At 44.7% G+C, this 21,345-nt stretch overlaps 2 protein-coding genes across 2 annotated transcripts in view; one reads left to right on the top strand and one right to left on the bottom strand.

Annotated features, from left to right (window-relative positions):
• The window catches only part of T265_12857 (hypothetical protein), a gene marked incomplete at both ends in the record, with an annotated part of 28,323 nt that extends 18,293 nt beyond the window's left edge, over positions 1 to 10,030 (top strand). The window contains 3 exons of the mRNA XM_009165892.1: positions 3,858 to 4,048; positions 8,909 to 9,078; positions 9,504 to 10,030. Coding sequence (XP_009164156.1) covers positions 3,858 to 4,048; positions 8,909 to 9,078; positions 9,504 to 9,660 — 518 coding nt within the window. The remainder of the gene's footprint in view (positions 1 to 3,857; positions 4,049 to 8,908; positions 9,079 to 9,503) is intronic.
• T265_01759 (hypothetical protein) lies at positions 10,031 to 20,900 on the bottom strand (the record flags this gene model as incomplete). The annotated part of the gene is given in 11 exon segments (XM_009165849.1): positions 10,031 to 10,147; positions 10,187 to 10,240; positions 10,281 to 10,403; positions 11,606 to 11,827; positions 14,048 to 14,121; positions 14,521 to 14,625; positions 14,822 to 14,941; positions 14,956 to 15,076; positions 16,854 to 16,934; positions 18,080 to 18,346; positions 20,691 to 20,900. The coding sequence occupies 11 exon segments, from the start codon at positions 20,898 to 20,900 to the stop codon at positions 10,031 to 10,033; spliced, it is 1,494 nt and encodes a 497-aa protein (XP_009164113.1).
• Between the last annotated feature and the right edge of the window lie 445 nt (positions 20,901 to 21,345).

Below are 21,345 nucleotides of genomic sequence, written 5' to 3'. Positions count from 1 at the left end.
GAGTGGCATATTGTCTTTGAGGTTTAAGTTGAGTAAAGGGTTGGTTGTAAACCAGAGTTCCAGCCAGAAACGACCTCTCCAGGGACTGAAACAAGCGGCGATTGACTGTCTGCCAACAAACCGTCTTTAGGGTAGACTCAGGTGGATTGACTTCCATGAAACGGTCTTAACAGTCTACTTGGATGTTCAGTTATGTTCTTGGCCATAGACCTCTGGACAACCGTTAGCTGTGAACACTTCAGCGATGTGCTTCAGTTCCGAGTCCAGTATATCCGCAGGACAAACTCAGCTTGCTCGATTGGTTATTAAGTGAATCAGAGTTCGCGAAGTACACTCATTTGCAAGCAAATTTGGTTTTGCGACAGACTCTGCTGGAACCCAGCTGAATCTCTCGTTAATGATGTCTCTAAGCAACGGAACGTGTTGCATCAGACCTCATGTTTCGGCTGGTACGATATTTCAGATAGCACGATACTTAGTACATTACTCATGAGGTAGCTGAAAATTCTTCGACAGCCCATGACAGCGCCTACCAGACGAGCCCTAAGAAGGGTGAAACCGGTCGTGGGTTGTCGAAGAATTTTCAGCAACCTTATGAGTAGTGTATGACGTCTAAATCGGGATTCGTTTGCGCTTCACTGACGCTGAACTATGGAGACTTGTGTACTATCCCGTCCACGTGGGTCTGTAGACAGATCTCTGAATCCAACCCGTGAATACAAGCACAGCTATAGTGCGTGACCAAGAACAGGTTGAAGGCAACCTTCAGGTAAAAGAAAGCAATCCTAATTTCTCACTGATAGGTATGGTGGCATCCAAATGTCTGCTGCGGTGTGGTGGTCAGTGCATCCTCCCCAGGTCGAAACCTAACTCCATTCCCACGAATCTGATTCACCTAGTAATCGATCACTCCATACAAGCCAGTGCCAATGGACGCTTCGGACGCAATGGTTATCATGCTGGTGGACGGTTTTGTCAGGTGGTCTCATCACCCTTTTTTTAAGATGCCTGATCTTCAGTGTAGATTCCGATCAGTTTTTAGAGTTGTTTCATTAATGAGCTTTTCGGCTGCTCCGTCTCTGAAGCCAGCGCGCACGAGCTAGAATAAGTAGAGTACTGTGAGACTTAGGGCGATAGTGACGATGCTGAAAGTTGGGGGGGGGGGTGAGATGGCTCAGTGGTTAGATCGCGAATTTACTAACCGGATGGTCGGTGGTTCCAACCCAACCTCTGCCTCTCAACTTCCCCTGTCTAGGCTTGGGCAACCTGGCAGTATCCCAGCCTTCGTGCCTCCTCTGGGTGGCATGGCAGCTAGGCACCGAAAGGATGTTACAGCTGAACGCCTTTTCCCTTTATGCTGAAAGTTGCACCCTTCAAGGCGGGTTATCAGTGCTTCATCACGTTTTCCAATTAATTCAGAATGTATGCCATCCAGGCCCAGCGACTTATCACATCTTACTAGTAAAATTTCGCTTCCCATTTCTGTGTTTCAAGTCCCCTTACTCGTGTCCGCTTACGGTATCGAAATTTCGTGATAAAGTCCAGTTGAGTCACTTTTCCCCTAAAGTGTTCTGCCCACTGTTCAGGACAACTCAGTTTCACGTGTGAGTGAACTGCTGTCCTGTCATCTGCTCAGTGCGGTCGGGTTGGTTGAGTCAGTTGAAATAGGATGTGATAGTCAGTTCTCTACCCAGGTTTTCGCTGTTTGTCAGTGCTTGATTCTGTATCTTAAGCACTCTACTATTCGATGTTTGAACGACCTGCATCTGGCGTCGTAATCGTAAGTTTTTCTGATATCAGCCACAGTTGATGATCGTGATGACACTCAGTGGTCAGTCAGTCTTATCAGAGAACCCGGTCAGACGGTGCTAAAAGCCATGAGTACAGTCTCTCTTACTTGGCATCCATCGTCTCATTGTTTTCATCTTGCTGGGTCGTTCTTAACAATTTTTGAGTTAGCTCCGCTGTATATTGTTAGATTACGGAAGCCTATTGGTGGTGATGTGATGACCCTTCTGCATCGGTCTACGTGTTTCGAAAAGGAAGCAAATTGATATTTGCGCCCTTAATATGACATGGTAGAGTGCGATAGCTCCACTGGCAGCGGATTGCCACATGACCCGGCTGAGTCCATGACCGATTTGCAGTTGGTGACCGCAGTAACGTTGTCACCGCTTGTCTTTGAAGTTCTTGACCACTAGTGACAAGCAGTGATCAGTACGTAATTGAAGTCACTCACTGTTGCCTATGCAGGTCTGAAAAATTGGTCTCTTTGCAACGTGTTCGAACGACTTGGGTATTCAACTCATTCACCAAAATAAAGTTGTATGGGTTTTCCATCGTGCTGTTCGGCCGTACCGAACTCCGACAGAAACTGCGTTCCTCAGCTTCAGGGCTACAGTCTTTTGGATCAATGAGAAAGAGCTTTGCACATCCACAAAATTACGTTTTCAGTGGCACCAACGCTCTAATTTTGTATGGATGGTCTCGATCGAAAAACGGAATCAGCAGTGCTGCAGAAAACATCTGGAAGAGTCAACCGGAAACTCGATATGACAGTTGTTGATAAAACAGTCGTTATTTACTAACAATTGGAATGCGATATATGTGATGCTGCTTCTGAAAATCGCTGTAGAGACAGTAGCTTAAACTCTGTCATGTGGGTCATAGGTGCTCTTTTGGGATAACTTCAGGGAAACGTTGTGCTGCAAAACCAATCGCTGCTTCGCGGTGGGACACTTTGGGCACTTAGCCCTCTTGTGAGTTGGATTCGAATTGTCATCATTTTTAACTGGTGCGGTTTGCTTCACCAACGATTCTTGCAGGCCAGTTCCTGCATATTGCTAATCCAACTCCCATCAACTGTCCTTTGAGACGCCTGTCCAGAATGTGTATACAGCCCCCCCCCCACCAAACTCTCCCTGTTCTTCACCGAACGCCACATTTTCGAAGTCAGGTTCAGAGTTCCTTGCCAGTAAGTGCTATCAACCTATGGTGCCTATCACTCTTATGATCCAGTAGAGTTCCGGTGTTCTAGGTTCCAAACTTAAGTGGTCGGGTGATTCTTCTCCACAAACAGAATATCTTCGTTTCAGTATTATTCATAAGGCCCATGAAAACTGTACAGCCTGTTACTAATTTCATCATTTTTTTGGCTCATCAAGTGGGCTTAGTCTCTGCGTCTCCATCAGTTTCGCTTCCTGCTTGCACACCATCGGGTTTCGTCACAGTTTTGAATTTCGGTTTATTTTCGGATATTCAGCCTGCTAGTCTGAGCAGCAAGTCAACGAGTGGTTGGGTTATCTTGAGGGGACCTAAATATCTGATCCAGTTGGCTGCGGGAGCTAGCCTCACTGCTCTTGTCATTGTAGAAGTCTATCAGACGGTCGTATTTGAGACCGAAAGTGTGGTTTGCAACCAGTTTGATTCAGTCTGGAAGTGATGGGTATCTGGAAGGAACATCTTACTGTCTTACGTCTTAGTCAACGGATCCTCCAATGTCACCTTACTGCCTTATTATATGATGGCTCATACCATGGGGGTGTCACGTCAATACTATCTTTGTTTTAGATACGTTTCCACACCGTTTTTATTGCGAGGTGACTTCTTCTTAGCGTCTGTCCTCACTTGCGATCTGTGCTTTTTCTGCATATGAACTCTTGGCATACGGTCGCATATTTACTACCCTCAGCCATTCATTATCCTACACTGACTCAATGGTCTGCTGTCACAACCTAATGACACAGTTGACTTCACTGAGGGAACGTCGGTATTGAACGCTTGTCCCCGTCCCCTAGATGTGGACGGTTGGAGAGGGCCACCCCAGTCACTTTTTTTTTATCTCGTCTGTTTTCCAGATCACGAAGATCCGCAATGGTGTTATGACAATTTCGTCAATTTCCGCTCACTGAAATCCGCCGACAACGTACGTGTCCAACTGTCGCGAATCATGGACAGGTTTTGTCTACGGCGATCCAGCACGGACTTCAGCTCTCGTGATTACTACCTCAACATCCGAAAAGCATTAGTGTCTGGTTTCTTCATGCAGGTAGGTTGCCTCCCTCAAAATCGCGCTTTTTTATTCTCCAAGTTCACATGTATGGGTGTGTATAACCTCATCTATTATATTGGTATATATTAGTTTCAGTTTCATTTTGTTCATGTCACCGCCTCGTCTAAATGGCTAGCCCTTTGGAATCATTGTTATTCCTCTTTTTTGGCCTATTTCTGGAGGGATCGTTTTTTTCTTTCTATCTGTATGCTCATCTGCAAGTGTATCGCTCAGTTAGAATGCATTTCTTTACTCGTCGAATTAAATTACCGTTTTATAAACGTAACACACTAATCATAGGTTTGCCACGACTGGTTTCGGCTTTTTTGAGACTCCTCACGTAGGTGCAGTCCCCCGGGTTCCGTTATTTTTATGTTCCGCGTGAGTCTAACTGCATGGAATTCGACAAGTACACTCATTTGTATGCGATTTTGGTTTTCACGAAAGACTCATCTTAGTCCCGCCTGGATCTCTCGTTTATTGTCTTCGTTTTCTTTCTCCTGTTATCTTTTCATGAGTTTCTTGTTCTTTATAGTCTATTTTTCATCTGCGCTAATGTTAGCGAGTAAGTGCTTCCTATACAAAACGTTATCTCAGTTCGCGGTTGCGGTATTTGAATGCAAACCGATGATACATGTACTATTGTAGCGTGTTCCGGTAAGCACAATGTCAGACTTGATCAAAGTTGCCGATGAAGTGTGACTAAATTACCTATCGGGGATGATAGGTAGCTTTACCGATCTGATGGTCCTATTAGATGGCAGACAATGACTTCCAAAATTCTGAAGTTTTCACCCATGTCATAGTGGCTCTTTTCCCGATGGTCGAATGCACTGCGGTGTTGTATAATCTACCCCTGATATCGCTTTTTAAATACTTTAACCGTTGCTTTCCCAGAAGCGTTATCAAGTTTGGTAGGGATGTTAGACCAATAATCCTAAAGAGGGGTGCATGGTTTTAACAGGAGCTATTCATCCACAATAAACAGACTATTCATACTCCATAAATCGGGACGCGTACTTTGCATCTTAGAGGACCGTCTACCTCACGCACGGTTTTTTTCCCGGTCATGTGCAGATTGGCCGCCACTCAAAGGTTGTCAGTCCACCACTTTGCCTGACGTGTGAACTGAGTCTTATCAGCAACTGCCGTGTTCCCGGACTTCGGGATCGGACCCATCAATAGTTAGCGACACCAACAAATCTGACCCAGTAACGCCTACGCAGTAAAGCTATCGTATTAAGTGTGTAGCTACCCCAGTTCCTGCGTCACGAGTTAAACTGAAGGATTTTATGTCTGCGAACTCGTTATTCGATCGTCTGCAACACGCGGTAGTCCTCATCCTTTTTTATCAGTGGTGAACAAAGATGTTGCATCTTGAACCGAGTTTCCCACGGTCTGTTGCTGGAAAATTTAACCAAACAACTCCAAAGCAGGAGAAATATTGACACGCCTTAGTTATGCGGCCAGTCATCCTCGTGTATCGTACTTGTCAACTTTATCGTGTTCACCGAAAGCTTGCCACTTCACATTTAGGGTTTTTTCATTAGGTGTCTGGTGGACAGAATGCCCCCGTCCCGAACTTTGTCGATTGAGGCCGTAATAGCTGGAGCTTATTCAAACTGTAGAAGGTGCAGTCGAGTTTCCGTATGAAATGGCTTTAACTACAGACTCCAACCCGAGAATGGCCGTGGCTTTACAGCAAAAAAGCTAGGTTGGTTTTTAGATATTTTTGCCCGCTTGAAACTACCATAGTCTTATTATCGGGCAAAACGTGCAAAATTACTATTTGTTAGCATAATAACATCAAAGTGCATCGAGGAGTTTTCTTCATGGCACCACTTTTCAACTCGTTTGATACCCTTATATCCGATTAACCGAAAGATGCTCGCCTAAACCAACCATTTTGAGCAGCAAATCATGTGAAGAATATTAGTCTCGGACGATACTGACTGATAGCTCCTACTGCTGCTTCCCTCCAATAGCACCTCAGAGCATGCAGCTAAATAGTTGGAGCTATCAACTGACATGTTCCGTTTACGCATCGGGTGATATTTCTCCTCCAAGGCTATTACTTTTGTGATGCAATCAATCAATTTGTCAGCTGTGAACCTTACCATGGGCACAATGGTTCCAGCTGCTGCAGTTTCGATCACCCGAAAGTGTGAGCGTTTGGGTCACACAGCTGTGCCTTGGAGGTGATTCAATGTTCAGTTAGTTCGAGAACTGGATAGCTACGCACTGAAGACGATAGCTTTTATGCATGAGCGCCATTGACTACGCGATTGGGTCATTTCTGCCAATGTCACTAAACATTGATGAGTTGAATCCCGAGGTCCTCATCCAGAGAGATAGCATTTGTCAAGGCGATTCCGTTTGCAGGTTAGTTTTCATACTTCATTACCAGGTCATACACTGACCACCTCTCGGTCGGTTCTACTCACCACAGGGCTGGGCGAAAAGAGCTCTGCGAGGCAAGTGGTCCCCTTCCATGCGTGCTACATGTCCTGACCAGCGTAGCCTATGAAGCATGGATAATTCATCTATCGTGGGAGAGTTGCAAATTCCTAAGGCCATCTGGTTTTCAACGTTGTGCAGTTCTCTACTCCAACTAGGCACTTTTACAATCATTCGGCTCAAACTGGTTTGCTGCAAGCCTTCGTCTCAGGTAAATGACCATTTTGCTTATCCTCAGACCATCGTTATCAGTGGCAGCAGTACACCATTAGTAAAGACTAATGTCTGGTGGCCACACAACTGTGGAGGAAGAATGCCCTGTTGAAGAGCCACAAGAAATGGGAAGGGTGGCTGTCTATGGCAGAAAGTCACTTCTCACTGGGGAAAAAGCTGGGAGAGAATTCCAACTAAGAATCTTGTCAGAATAAGATACCACCAGTGGGCATGATCCAGCATCTTTGGTGAACCTCTTTCAGCACAAAGAAGTCATAAGACAACGGGGAGACTTATGCTTAGTAGTCCGGCTAAGAAGTGACGAAATCCTCTCAGTCGGGGTGAGTTGTGTGCTAGTATTGTGGGTTTTAAACCATGTGTAGGGAGTCACATGGACCCCACCCCAAAATATGCTGAGATTCCGCCTAGCTTGATTTGGCAGTTCCTGGTTTCCATTCGCCCTGCGGTGTCATGATCCTTCCGCCGCCAACCTTTCACAGGCTGAAAGCAAAACATTCTTTGTGGACAGTGGGTGAACGTACGCAACATGTGTTACGAGCGCCCTAACCTACCAAGCTTCGTTTGATGACTTGGAGTTCCCGGCAGATCACCAAACAACAAGCAACACTTCTTTGTGGACAACCTGAGATACCGATGACAAAATTGAATCGGAAGGGCAAGAGAACACGACCACGTGAGAGAACTTTTGGATAGTTTTTGGTAAACCTCAATGCTTACTGAAGTAGAAGAATGAACAGGATAACGAGTTTCCAAAAGCACTCTCCTGTGTCGAGACATAGGTACGAAAGTGCCTTTGAGGACGACGGTAACAGCGATTGTCAGTCGGTGGGGTGCATGGCACGGTTCATGTGATGCGATTATATGGTAATTGTATCCTTTACCTGGTCGAAATTCTGCCTGATTCTTTCGGATGGACATCTCATGTACGTAGTTGAGGCTTCACTGTAGGTGGGGTTACAACTAAACCGAGGCTCGTATCCCTGTGATTGAAACTGATACTTTTTCGGATGAAGTTTTTGGAACGAATTCTTGTTCTCCTGCTCTCAGTAACCCAGTTAAAGGCAAAACAGACTCGCTGCTGGTGATAATTAACTTAGTGTTGCCTTTAAGGTCTTCACACACATGGCCTGGGTGAGCTTGTCTAACTTTTGGTTCGAATTTTTAATAACTATGCAACAGCATGTTTGTTAGGCTCAAGTAAGAATAGCTACAACTTTGTTGTACAATTTCACATAACGAGCTTCCTTATCTATAAGGACCCATAATGAAGCATAACATTTGTACTATCCTAGGTGTAGCGTCTTTTTGGTTCACGTACGTCCGGACGATGAATGCTTGCCTTAAAGTGCTACCCCATCACAGGTTTCTCCTGTCAAAATCAATGTTTAAGTGTTCCCTTTGAGAGCTGGACCGGTCAAATCTTCCGACTTCATTAGAGCACTTCGAACTGAAACACTTGGAAAACAATTTAGCTGCATTTGGTTTTCTTAGTACTGTCCACACCAGTAGGTGTCACAGAGTGAATCGAATAGTGTAATAACGATATTTTCTAAGCTTATTCCTCGGTCTGAAGTTTCAAGCTAGCGTTCCCGTCAAAGCAACCACCAAAGGTACACAACTTGTATTCATACACGAAACCAGGTAAAAAAAGCACTTTTTAAAAGCAAAAAGGCACCCTTTTATTAAGGGTTTGTGGCAACGACATTCTGGAAATTCTGACGCCTTCTGGATTTGCCATTGGCAACCGGCATTGGGCGAATACTCTATCATAAAAATGGGCTTTGGGCCCAGACTTTCGATTAATCAGAGCACACCTTGATGTTGGACCGATAAGCGGCCCGATCTTTCATCCAATCGCGTGTAGGCCGTAGCAGAGCTTAACTGCGAGTGGTATCGGTGCGGAATTCCGCCTGGCTAGTGGACAGCATCAGACTGCTGCGTCGGTTTGATGATTCCCCATTGGTTCTTTGGCTGGATGCAGATGAAGTACGATACTATCTGTTCCGGGAGGATTTTCATACTTCTGAGATGACTGCACAATTACTGCATGGACTGTTGTTTGTTCAGCCTTACCTATACCACAGTTTGGCGCACGTTTCTCAGGCCCATTGCTTTTTATTGAGATCTGATATGTGTCCATCTGATTTACTGAAATTCCACTTTTAGGTGGCCCACCTCGAAAGGACTGGACATTATCTAACTGTGAAAGACAATCAAGTTGTGCAGCTCCATCCTTCAACTGTATTAGATCACAAACCGGAATGGGTTTTATACAACGAATTTGTGCTGACCACTAAGAACTACATCCGCACGGTGACCGAAGTCAAACCTGATTGGTAAGTTCGTTTTGCTGCGTCAACCTTGTTGCCTATTCAGTTTTTGGCTAGCTAGTATGTGTTCGTTTATCCCCAACAGCTGAGCTCTCGCAGGCGATTAGTTATCAAGAGTTGACTTTTGGTGGTAGCCTGTGTAATACGTTGCGAAAGTCTACCTATCGGTTCAGAGGATCCTTAGTAGAGTCTGTCGTCGGTTCCGGTGTTTCTTCTAGAAACCGATTTTTAGATAGAATCCATCTATTTCCGATACGACGACTGCTGGCTACTGGATCGAACTACCTTTTTTCTTACGTTCGAATGGTAGTTGCCTTGGGTCCAAGTGTCTGAGAGGACTCGATTGGATCAAGACGACAGGTCTATTCATCCTTTTCCTAATCCCAACTCCGCACTTCCCCTTGTTTAATTTACGCTCTTCTATCTTGCAGGCTTGTCAGAATTGCTCCCCAGTATTACGACATGTCAAATTTCCCCGAATGTGAAGCCAAACGCCTCCTAGAACGGATCGTTCAACGAATTCAAAACAAGCGACTTCAGCAAGAACAAAAGCAAGCTCAAGAGGCCAAAGCCAAGGTGTCTGCATAGCCCTCAAGACTGTTTCTGGGGCGACGGTTTCCCCAAAGCAGCCCCCATCCTCCTCTCATGTAAAACATAATTCCAATACCACAATATTCTTGCGTTGGAAGCCCCTCCACACATTTTTATATGCCATCTTGTTTGCGTATGGGACTTTCATCCTCGACATCATTGGTGCTGTTGAGCAGTGTCTGATGGCTCACCATTGTACCAATCTTTGTCTGTCTGTACCAGTGCAAATATAGTTTGAGTTATTGTAAGGCAACCAGTGGTGTTTTCGATCTTACCTCTATTTTCAATTTCAAGGCGGTCGTTGTTGCCCTTAGAAGAGGGTCTGTTCGAAATATCTGTTGTAGAATCTGCAAGAACTGTGGGGTTGTTATCTTGCTGCATAAGTTATCATAACAATAACATATTCAACTTGCCTTTCCACGACTACGGGTTCTCTCTGTATTTTTTCAAAGATATCGTATTTGTTCTCGCCGTCGTAATAGTTCTAACGCAGTTCAGTGTAGACCATATTTGGATCACTTACTTCTCGTTGTATCATCCAATACAAGGTCATTCCTAAGGCCCAAACGTCCACGGGCTAGAATAAATGTTGAGTTTTTCGAAAACCGTTGGCTTACCTTCCCGTCGTACGGTTCACCAGGTTCCTTCACACATTCTGGTGCTAGGTACTGCGGGGTTCCGATCGTACCTCTAAGCGGTCGGTCTTCAGCATATTCCTCGCTCAGACCAAAATCTGTTATCTGGAACGGAAAGAAAGCTTGAGAGGTTGAAGTGGGCTTTAATATTGCCACTATGTTTTCCAATGCGCACTGCGTCCGAGGATGGTGTCTGTTGATCAGATTGGGTGAACTCGTTAGGGGTGAGAATAGTTTACTTTTATACTCAATTCTGAATGTTATTGGCCTGACAGGGATAACACATTCCACTAAAAGTTTTCCTTGCTTCTAGCTATTTGATGTCATTTCGGTCCGTTCGATATGTTATAAGACATCACATCACTCGGTGCGATTGGTTAGCTGTGTCGCATCTAGAAAGTTTTATGCCACACGTTTACTGGGATGGGGTTTCTCAATATGGCGGGTTAAGGGAAAGTGGCAAATCGGTCTCCTGAATGGTGCTTCGTAGAGGTATGACCGCTAGTCGAAAACAAAAGTGGATAGCAGGCTGAACGAAGGATGAAGCTCATCTAGTATGACTTGCCTCTTCGGGGTTATAAGAATATATAAAACATAACGAAAAACGCATCCAACAATTGGTCTATCTGTAGCCACTCTGATCGTCGAACTATATGGGACTATCTGAGAATAAGCGAGTTGAGTTTAGCCATAGAAAAACCGTGGCAACTGTTTGACACTGAGGGTGATGAATACTGCGCTAATCAACTCCAACCGTGTTACACGTGACTAATTCAGAGCAACCCCATGATCATTATTCTTGACAGAGTCACCGGAGGAGAAGACCAGTGCTTCACTGCCCTACAACTTTATCAATTTATTTGAACAACCTTGCAATAGAACGTTAAAAGAAATGGGATGGGGGAAACTTCAGGCTAGCCTTTATCCGCGGTGCCTACACCTCTGACAGCCAGACAGTCAATCTAAATAGAAACTGACAGCATGAACGCCACTGATATCGTTATTCAACATGTCCTCAATCCTCCACTCCGGTATATCAACCCCATGCGAGTGATGAACAAAATCTTCCACACCGTGTTCTACGGAATTCGCAAACCGTAGTGTTGGCAAGTAACCCGAAACTGGTAACGAAAATCTTCATCAGGTGAGATGATGCGGACATCGGTCCTGGCATTCCATAACAGCCCAGTTCGGGCATCAATGGTAAATCAGTTAAGGCTGACCCTGAAGTGAATGAAACACCAATAGTGTAAATTACTGAATAGGCCGAATGAAGTTTACGCTGATTTCAGTGACCGCAAAGAAACTAAAAAGGTGTTCCCCGAAAGTCCATAGTACCCTGGGACGGGATGGACCAAGTGGTTGGAGCGCGAGTTTACTGACTGGAAGGTCCGCGGTTCGGACCCGACCTCTGCCTCTCGAATTCCCCTGTCTAGGTTTGGGCAACCTGGCGGTATCCCAGCCTTCGTGCCTTCTTCGTGTGGCATGGCAGCTAGGCACCGAAAGGGTGCTACAGCTGAACGATAGTACTATAAATGCGACAAATTGCGTTTTGATGAGCATCAGTCAAGCTGAGCGACGGTTCAGGTTACGCAATGCTACTCGGAACCTAGTTCTGGACGTGTAGCTAACACACCGTTTCTTACATCGGAGTACAACTGCTTTAAACCGAATAGTTTTGCATGGAATTACATGTAACTTATGGACCTTTGAATCACCAGATGCTTTGCAGGAAGGTAGTCCAAGAATACTCTACTGCTAATTACACGGAAGTAAGATGGCTTCCATATAGGCATGTGTTTTTATAAACGAACACAAATTGAATGTTTCACTCAACCCTACTTGGTTTGTCACAATGCTAACTTAGTTGTTTCACACCTGAATCAAGTCACTATGTGGGAACGTGGACACCTATTTTGAAGTTGACATCTTTTGGGTCAAAAGTCATCCGTATATAGTTGGGAGGTGAGAACCTTGTGGACTTTCCGCTCTACGGAAAGTTTGACCTTGAGTCTGTACACTTCGTCCAGTAACATCATTAGATGGATGTTCCTCGTGTGAAGAGTCACTATTTTATTATTGAACCAGAAAAAGGTCGGCCCTTCGGGCGCAAAGCCGATGGCCTTGGTCTCAGTCCAGTTCTAACTTCCGATTGTTTCAGAGCAGACCTGGGTGACTTGTAATATCTCGGTCTGCGTGCTTACTTGACAACTGTGTACCGAAAAGGTGGTACAACCGACCTGTTTACTCTGTTCTAAGTCTTTTTTCGGAACAGATGGACCAAGTGCTCTAGGATATTTTGAATCGGAAGTCAAATTGGGCACCATATGGGCAATAATACAAATACCCGGGAATGGACCCCGATCACTACCCCTCACATTTTTTGGGCGGATCCTCCACCTGCTGGACTACCGAGGACACTGCCACTCGTCACATCTGATCATATGTGGTTCCGCAAGAATTACCGCGCATTTCGAGAATGAAACAGAGTAAAGAGATAACGTAACTGAGGCAAATCTGTTGATACCAGTGATCCCTTTTTACATTCGCACCACGGAGTATTGGGGCGTACAAACTACCGGATTGGGTCACTTCTTAGCGAAGCGACCTTTTCTGTTGACGTCATAACTTCCAGTGGCTGATCTGTCACTTTGGTTACTCATTTTTTCGGGATGAACCCAGTTGTTGTCTGTAAGAATCTGTCTGTTTTTTACAAGGAGACAAACAATTTTTCATCACCTCCGGTCGCCGTTTACCGGCTAACTCCATTGGGTAATAAGGAGACTGTTGACAAATCCAACTCTTCATATGGTCACTCTCTTGCTAAATAGCAGCAAACAAATTTAGCTGGTGATCGGTCTGTCCACTACCTCCTCTGGTCTCTGTCAGGTTGATCGACCCTTGACTGACCGTTCTCGAAATACTTCCAGGTACTTAGAGGAGAAGGTTTCCCGGTGCCCCACATTGTGAGTTATGTACTACCCAGCACCGCTACAGGAAAAAGGCCTTTTTGAAAGCTGACTATCAACGACACTTGACTGTGATACATCTGTCCACCCTTCCCATGTCAACAGTATGATTGCTAGAGCAGCTGTAAATATTTGGTGTAATATCCACATGTACGTGCTTATTTTTTAGCATTTACTCAAAGACTCGGTCGCCTTTTTTGCCATGATCAAATGTGGACAGTCACCAAACTTTCCACATTTAACATCGTGCAGGACGTATTGGAATCATTCCTGTAATCAAAAGAGTTGTGTGCACCGCATTTATATGGACAGCTCACGCACATTGGGCAAAATTGTTGCCTGCAGAGATTGACTCATCTCTAAGATACCACGGTACATCGATTAGTCGCGTCTCATTTTCTGATGGATTGGTCGTCTTGAACACAGTGTTCAACTTCAACTACATCGTTATCGCAACATAGTGCAGTCCATCGCCTTTAAATAGCTTCGGGGGCTACTCACGTATCATGCATTCCAAACTTTGACTTGGGCTCGAAATACCTCAGTGGTTAAGGCGCGAAATTACTGACCGGAGGGTCCGAGGTTCGAAACCAACTTCAGCATATCGACTGGTTCTGTCTAGTGTTGGGTAATCTGATAGTATGTCAGCCCTCGTGCTTCCTTCATGTGGCATGACACATAGGCACCGAAAGAGTGTTACGGCTGAATGATCGTCATTATTATTGTTATTATTACGGAACTCTGNATTGTTATTGTTATTATTATGGAACTCTGACTCACCTTGATCTGCTCTTCTGTGGTACGCAGTAGGTTGTTCGGGTTGATATCTCGATGAACAATTTGAACGCGATGTACTGAAGCACAGCGTTTTAGCAGCTGAGTCAAGGGTATGATTACAGTAATCTAGTCCTTCCAGGCATGTGACGAAGTATTTCCATATTTGTCCGTCGCTAAAGCCTTCCGACTCAGGCACATCCCCGAGAGAGCTGCGCCAAATGATGTAGCGAATGACCACAGACCCACCCTTTTTCCAAGTACTCCGTCACTGAAACAGTAAATGAATGTTATTAAGCATTCACGCGGTGGGTAGTAAATTTTACATTGTTCAAAATGGGTTCTACACAAAATTCCAAGAACTACTATGATACCTGATAATTAATGCACTGCTGGTCTCAGGTGTGACACTACACTATTTTAAATATAATACCGTTCTCTACAGCACAGCTCGGGGTTGCTTCGTGCCTCGAACCCACCCCCGGCATTAAGACTTCTGTCTGGGTTTGGGCGACTTGGCGGTATCTCAGCCTTCGTGGCTCCTTCGGGTGATATGGCAGCTAGGAACCGACGGGGTGTTAGAGCTGAATAATTATTATTTACAATACGTATGGTCTTCGGCGTTCGTTTCGATCAGTTTTCAATAAATTTAGTAGACTTTCCAGTTTGAGTTTCGCTCTGACCTTCGACTGTAGGACAAACGGATAATGTGGAAGCAAATAGAGAATACATTGAAGCTGGCAATTCACACTTCTACACGTTTGTGACAATGACACTCACCAATTCCAATCATCATGCGTTTCTCATCCATTATCGTTCGAATAAAAGTCACGATGTTTGGGTGTTTTAACTGTTGAATAATTCTACATTCCTTTGGAAGTTTCTTAACGTTAGGATGTTCTATTTGTTCAAACGTGGATGACTTTGCGAGAAAGAATCACTCGTGGATGACTTTGCGAGAATAGTATCGCTCAGTCTTTCTTCTGGTATTCTGTACTGTCGGTAGGTTTCGTCTTGTGGTATCCATTTGATAACCTACAAAATAACAAGCGAAAAATGAGAAAAAACGTCGCCATCTTGATCGGTTTTCATTAGACCCGTTTTGGCATATTGGTGCATACTCACTATATGTATTTGTACAACACCAGTTCAGATAAACTTGCAACGGCATAAAGGCTGCTCCAGGAGCGGGGCTGTGAACCGGTTCGACTTGCGTCACGTAAGGGATAGTGAGGTTGGTTCTAACCCAGATATTTGCAGGTTAGATGCTTCGCAGAAAGGTGGACGGGTCACATAGGAAATGTCTGTACTAAATCCTATTTTCAGGGAGTATAGCGAGGTGATATGGAGACGCTCGGTAATCTGAACCAACCAGATTCCGCAAGCAAAGTATACTAAACAAGCACAAAGACCCTAGCAAATTCACTTGCTAGTTAGTGGTTAGTTTTGAAAATCCCACTCGGTTGCCCACAAAGTAGTATGTAAAAGAACACGCTATCAGGTGATGCTCGCATAAGGGCTCCCTGCAAGCACTTTGCACATCACCTTACTTTCGCCAATTTATGTACCCCAGCTGGTTATGTGACCCTGTTCTGGAGCTCACATTTACGCAGGCTCCGTGTACAATGTCCAACTGGTTGGATAGCCTAGTTAGCTTTGCGGTCTTGAGAGACTTGAGAGCATCACGGTATTTCATTGTGCTGGCTCAGTTTTAGACGATTTGGCCGTGTATCATCGCTAGTCTCAATGATGATGATGATGGCCGTGTATCATCACTAGTCTTTCCTTCGAGTTGCGGAGCGGCCACACTTGAAAGGAGCGTTGCACGGATTTGTGTACAACCATCTCCCATAGTTACCAAAGGTTTACTTTTGCTGATAACACGTTTGGCATTTTTCTGACCTCAGCATTCCAGAAACAGTGTCTGACCTACGATTCTGGCATGGTGTCAGTTTAACGAAGCGCAGGTGCATTAAGTGAGTTGAATTAAGTGTCTCCGACTGTACTTCACTCTTTTCAGACCTACAGGTTTGGAGGTTCCGTAGTACTTTAAGGGATAGAACTGTTGGCTAAATATGACTTTCCCTGCACCATTTCCCTTCAGTGTTATTTCACCCCAGATGGCCTTATGCTCATACATCCAAAGTGGGTCCGAAAATACTGCATCTAGTCGGGTGCGTAGAGTACCATCGTTTCGACTACTGGTTTTTCAGTGGTCAGGGTCAACCTGGGATCACTATACCAAGCATCAGCAGCAAACCGCTATTTACATCCCTAAGCGGATACCCTTGTCTTCTTAGTATAGTTGGTTCCTGCTTCCCATGCATTCTCATCTCTGCCGTTTTTTAAGACAGGTGGACGTTTAGATCAACAGGACAGTAGCCAGTCCCACAGGTATCCATTTTTGTTGTACTGGCAGTTCCAATACACACTTACATGCTACTTAATAGTGGTCTGTCTATATGCCATTTGTTGGTTGTGAAGTAATACGTCAACCTTGTGTTGTACACCTTGTTGTTTACGATGAAGACTAATTGGCGCAGTGATATATAGGTCGTATATGAGTCAAAATCTGATTTAACGGTGTAGTTATGATTGATGATCACTAACTACTTCTTGATACGTGTGAATTTGAGCTGTTAAATAGTATAGTAGTATATTCATACGGACTCGTCATAAACCTATTTCCTCCTGGTATGATTTTCTCAAATATTCAGGACTTACTTGAAGCTCGTTCAACTTAATATTCTCCACCAGTTCGATGGTAGAACATCGTCCCTGAAAACTGATCACAGAAGGCCCATGATCATACTGAGTATAGAACGCGGACTTCCTTCAGGTCGTACTGTAGAAGCTGATCCGAAACGCCACTGTCCGTCGACCTTTCGTCTTCCTGTACAACCGGAAAATACGAGCACGTCCCCATGAACCATATGAACATCGTAAAACTTCATAATATATCTCATAAGTGTGAACACTGTGTTTACTGTGGATAGCACTTATTTGTAAAGCGAAATATTCCTCATATAGTTCTGAATACCTTGTAAAGTAAAATAATGCTCACTGCTTAGAAGAAACAGGTCACCCCAGAGGTTGCTTATTGGCTGGTTCACACCACGCGCCTCTTAGCAGCGAAGCTTACCGGTATAAGGGGAAGGGATGTATTTTGTGGTACGTGGACACTGATTCTTAGCTTTATTTTGACCTTTTGCGGACTACCAACAGTCGAGTAGTTAGACTGCTGAAAACACGCTAATTCCGCACTCCAGTCCAACTGTTGGCATGATATCATTTTGTAAGTATGTTGGGTTAGGTGGTCTTTCAGGTCGGGGAACGAGTTCATTCTTCTGTCATTCAGGACAGCTCAATTGCGAGTGATTGTTTTTGGTCGCTTAGTTTAATGCAAAGAAACCTGTCATTATTTTTTAAGCCTAATGAATTAACGCATGGACCTGTATTCTTGGTTCTAAGACAGCTGTGTATTTTTCTTCGCTCGTCCCATCGGAAGACTTGGAGTACCAACCACGGAAATCCCATCTTCGATGTTATCTGAGTTGTCTTTATTCAAACCGCTTGTCCGGTAAATTGTTGAGCTGGCAAACTGTCTGTGCTCCACTTTTACGGTGATCACCTCGAGAGTCTGTAGACGCAAGTCAGACTGTCTATCCATTTGGGCCTTAATGTACACCAATGTGCTAATGTAGGTTGATGGGAACACCTACAGCAGCTCCGGTTGTCGTTTGTCGGCTTAGTGGCGTCAACATATGGTTTGTGTGTTGTATGTTATCGCGCCAGTCTGCTCGGATGTGCGCGTATTTTTCCTAGTCTTGCAGCCCGCCGGTTTTTGCTTACAACTCGTCGTCAGCGAATGGTAAGCCATTTGAGATTAGCGCATGAGACAGTGCTTAATGGGGTAAGCATCTGATGGCGCACCAAGAACCACATATTATGGTACGCCAGCGGCCATTTGCCATTTAAGTGAACGTGCTATCCATTTTGACCCACTTTACTCGCTGGCAGTTAAAGACATTCACTCACTGGCAGAGTGATGTCCATCCTGTGGGACTTTCGAAACAGTATCGTTTGATGCACCAATTGGAACGTTTCTTTGATTGACTGTTGATCACTTGGTATTGTTTGATATGGCACCATGATTCGCATGTTGTCACCAGATTCGCGACGAACGGTCTGCCACTGTAAACTCATCTTTTGCTTGGGTATCGTATTGGTTAACAGATATCCGGTCAACACCTCTCGACACTCCATTGAAGTATCTTCGGTTCCACACACGTAGGGCGTATCAATCTGCGGCCACTAATTTTGCAGTAGATTTTTGGTAATGGTTGCCCCATGCTTTTTCCAAGATCACAAGTTATTACCTCCAATTCGAATGATTAATTACACATAACTAGCCTGAGTTATGCTAGACTTCTAGCCAACCCCCTAAACCTTCGATGATGCAGTCAATATGATCCACGCAACGTGATACATGCAACGTGCAATATGATCCATGCAATGATCCATGCAACGTCGATGGATTTTCAGCAACCTTATGAGTAGTACATTACAAAGATATACATGTATCACGATATTCCAAATATCGTAGCGACTGAAACATGAGGCGGCCTGGTGCAGCACATTCAGTTGCCTGAGAACATCATAAACGAGAGATTCAAATGGGTTCCAGGTGAGTCTCCCGAAAGAACCAAATTGGTGTGCAAATGAGTGTATATTCGCTAGCTTGGAATCTTGTTATAAGCAGAGGAGAACCGTAAAAAACTTCTACAAGCTTAGTAACATTGGTCTTTCGCCCCATCAAACACCAACCCCTGCCGATGCTAAAGACACAATGTCTGCTCGGGTCCACTCAGGCATGAGGTTGATGGAGCGTTCAAGGATGCACCGTAATCTCGTGGCTTTGGGACTTGTTTTCGCAAGTTCATAATCCGGGAGCCATTTGAATCACATTTCTATCTGCAAAACACATATGCCCAACGGATTTATAGCGGTAGATCCCCAAAATGGTGGGATGGGGACTGAAAGTTTGGGAAACATCGGACGTCCGACAATGGGGCTACCGTTGTATACAGTTGCAGCGGTTTGACAGGTAGGGATGATGGTTGTGGCTTCGTTGTTTTTATGCAAGTGCGATGACCTTCAGAGGCGCAGACTGAGAGATTGTACGACCAACGAAGTTTTTTACCTGTCAGTGAGCTTTCTACATTCCTTGCCAACTTGTAGCGCTCGAACAGCGTTGCGAAAGAGCAAAAATAAAAAGTGAGCCATTGAGAAGATGAAAAGAGTGATCAGGAGTGGGAAGTAAGAAGTGATTAGCTCAGAAGCGGGAGTCATATTGTTGGAAATCGAGCACCATGCGTGACGTGGTGCCCCGAGCACCCTATGGATGTGAAAATGAACGATTCATTGGTATCCAAAAGTGGATTCGCATCAACATAGCTGGTGGCATGATGACATCCGCATCTCAAGCGTGTCGTAATCTGTGATAAAATGCTGCACTCTTGATTTAGGTTAAAATGTTGCTGAAGTGGTGAGCCTTAGTATGGGTGTCTAGCAAAGTGTCTGTCATATCTGCATGAAGCGATTTCACCGGCCGAAATCACGAAACGGGAAGTAGCTGCCTACTCAGAAAGTAGGGCTTCCGAAAGTGTGGATAATATGTCTAAATGATAAAAAAGTAAAGGCTGGTAATGATTGTAGTTAGCATTAGAAGAAAAACGGCACTGATCGAACAGAATGAATAACCTGTATATCTTACAGGTCATCGGATTCCGAGACCGCGTCCACATAGACTTGTGGGTCCTGAAGGTCCGGAAGCAATACAGTCGGTGAACACAAAACCGCCAGTTTACAAAAGTCTGGATGCGGAATAGTTGTGAAAGCGACTGTATTAGAATTTAGCCTGACGACTTGAACCGTATGATGTGTACCATTTTCTCATTGGCGATGATGTTTCTGGAACGCTCAATGACACGATGTGGCTCACATGCAAAGACTGAATCTGTTGATTAAAGCTCTTTTTTCACAACTGTATTAGGACTTATATGAAATTTGTCATGGACATAATATGTCCTGTTTTGTGCAGGTTTCAGCTGCGCTGTAGTTAACATAGTTGTTTGGATCAATGTGACTGTTCGGCATGTGCTCTAGTGGCTCACTCGTAGTATATGTGGTAATAGTAACGCTTTAGAGCGTTTTTGAAAGGCATTTAAGTGTTCCAGAGGTCACGATAAAACACTCATCTACTCAGGATCGTCATATGTGTGAGGTATCACCATGCACTATCGGCGAGACCGTTTGACTATTCCAGTGACTGCTGGGTTGCTAGGTAACTCAAAAGTGGGCTCACAATTCATGCTTTTCATTACATTGCCAAGAACACAAACCATGTTCCACTGTTTCCATGACTTGGCAACTGAACTGAGCCACCCGGTCTCCTGGGAATGCTCGTGCAACCGCCTTGGAGGAATATAATAGTAGCGATATGGCCTTCGGTTAGCTGGGACAATGGTCAGGGTGACTTAAATGTAGGTGACGCTTTTCAATCGTGATAGGAGACCAACCAGGTCAGCGCGCACTTGATGAAAACATGGATCGGACTATCTTAGGGGTTTTTGGTGTGACGACTCACCTTGAGGCGTTGGCGTTTCATACTGGCATGGACCCAGCTTAGAGTGTTTTTCTTCACACTAAACTCCAAGTGAAGCACGTGTGCCGGGGTAAGATAGGTCGTATAGTTCTTTGAGTATCGCGCGACGTAAAGCAGCTGAATCCACAGGGCGGGATGGGCCCAGAGATCCCTAGCCGAGAGGCTTGGAGTCTGGGTGAAAGGCTGTGGCATGCTTTCGTTATTTCTGAGTTAGTAACACCAGCTATAACTTTCAAGCCAGTCTTTGCTTAACATGTCTGTGTGGAAATTGGAGGAGGGCATTCGAAAATCTGCCAAACCCATTTGATACATGTTTTTGTTAGTCAGAAACCGTGGTTTCCTGTCGTGTCAAATGTCTGCTGGGCATGAAATGACTGGTATAGATGGTTGGTTAACGGAGGAGGAAATGCCAAAGTTTTCCGTTCAGCGCTGGCAGATCGACGTAGCACCACCCCTACTGCTCTATCCGGTGCATCAGTCTTGACTGACAAAGGTTTCCATGGTGTTTGTAGTGTGGTGCGTCTATGTTAGAAGTAGCCATTTTAAGCGCCTGAAGGTCTTGTTTGCACCCTCGTGAAGTGAAGTTTCACCTCTGCTTGACTGAAAGACGTTGAGTGCATCATTTGGGACTAAATGT

Source organism: Opisthorchis viverrini (assembly GCF_000715545.1).
Source record: "Opisthorchis viverrini unplaced genomic scaffold opera_v5_19, whole genome shotgun sequence".
NCBI lineage: Eukaryota > Metazoa > Platyhelminthes > Trematoda > Opisthorchiida > Opisthorchiidae > Opisthorchis > Opisthorchis viverrini.
The sequence above is the reverse complement of the archived record's forward strand: the minus strand, read 5'-3'. Positions and strand labels throughout refer to the sequence as shown.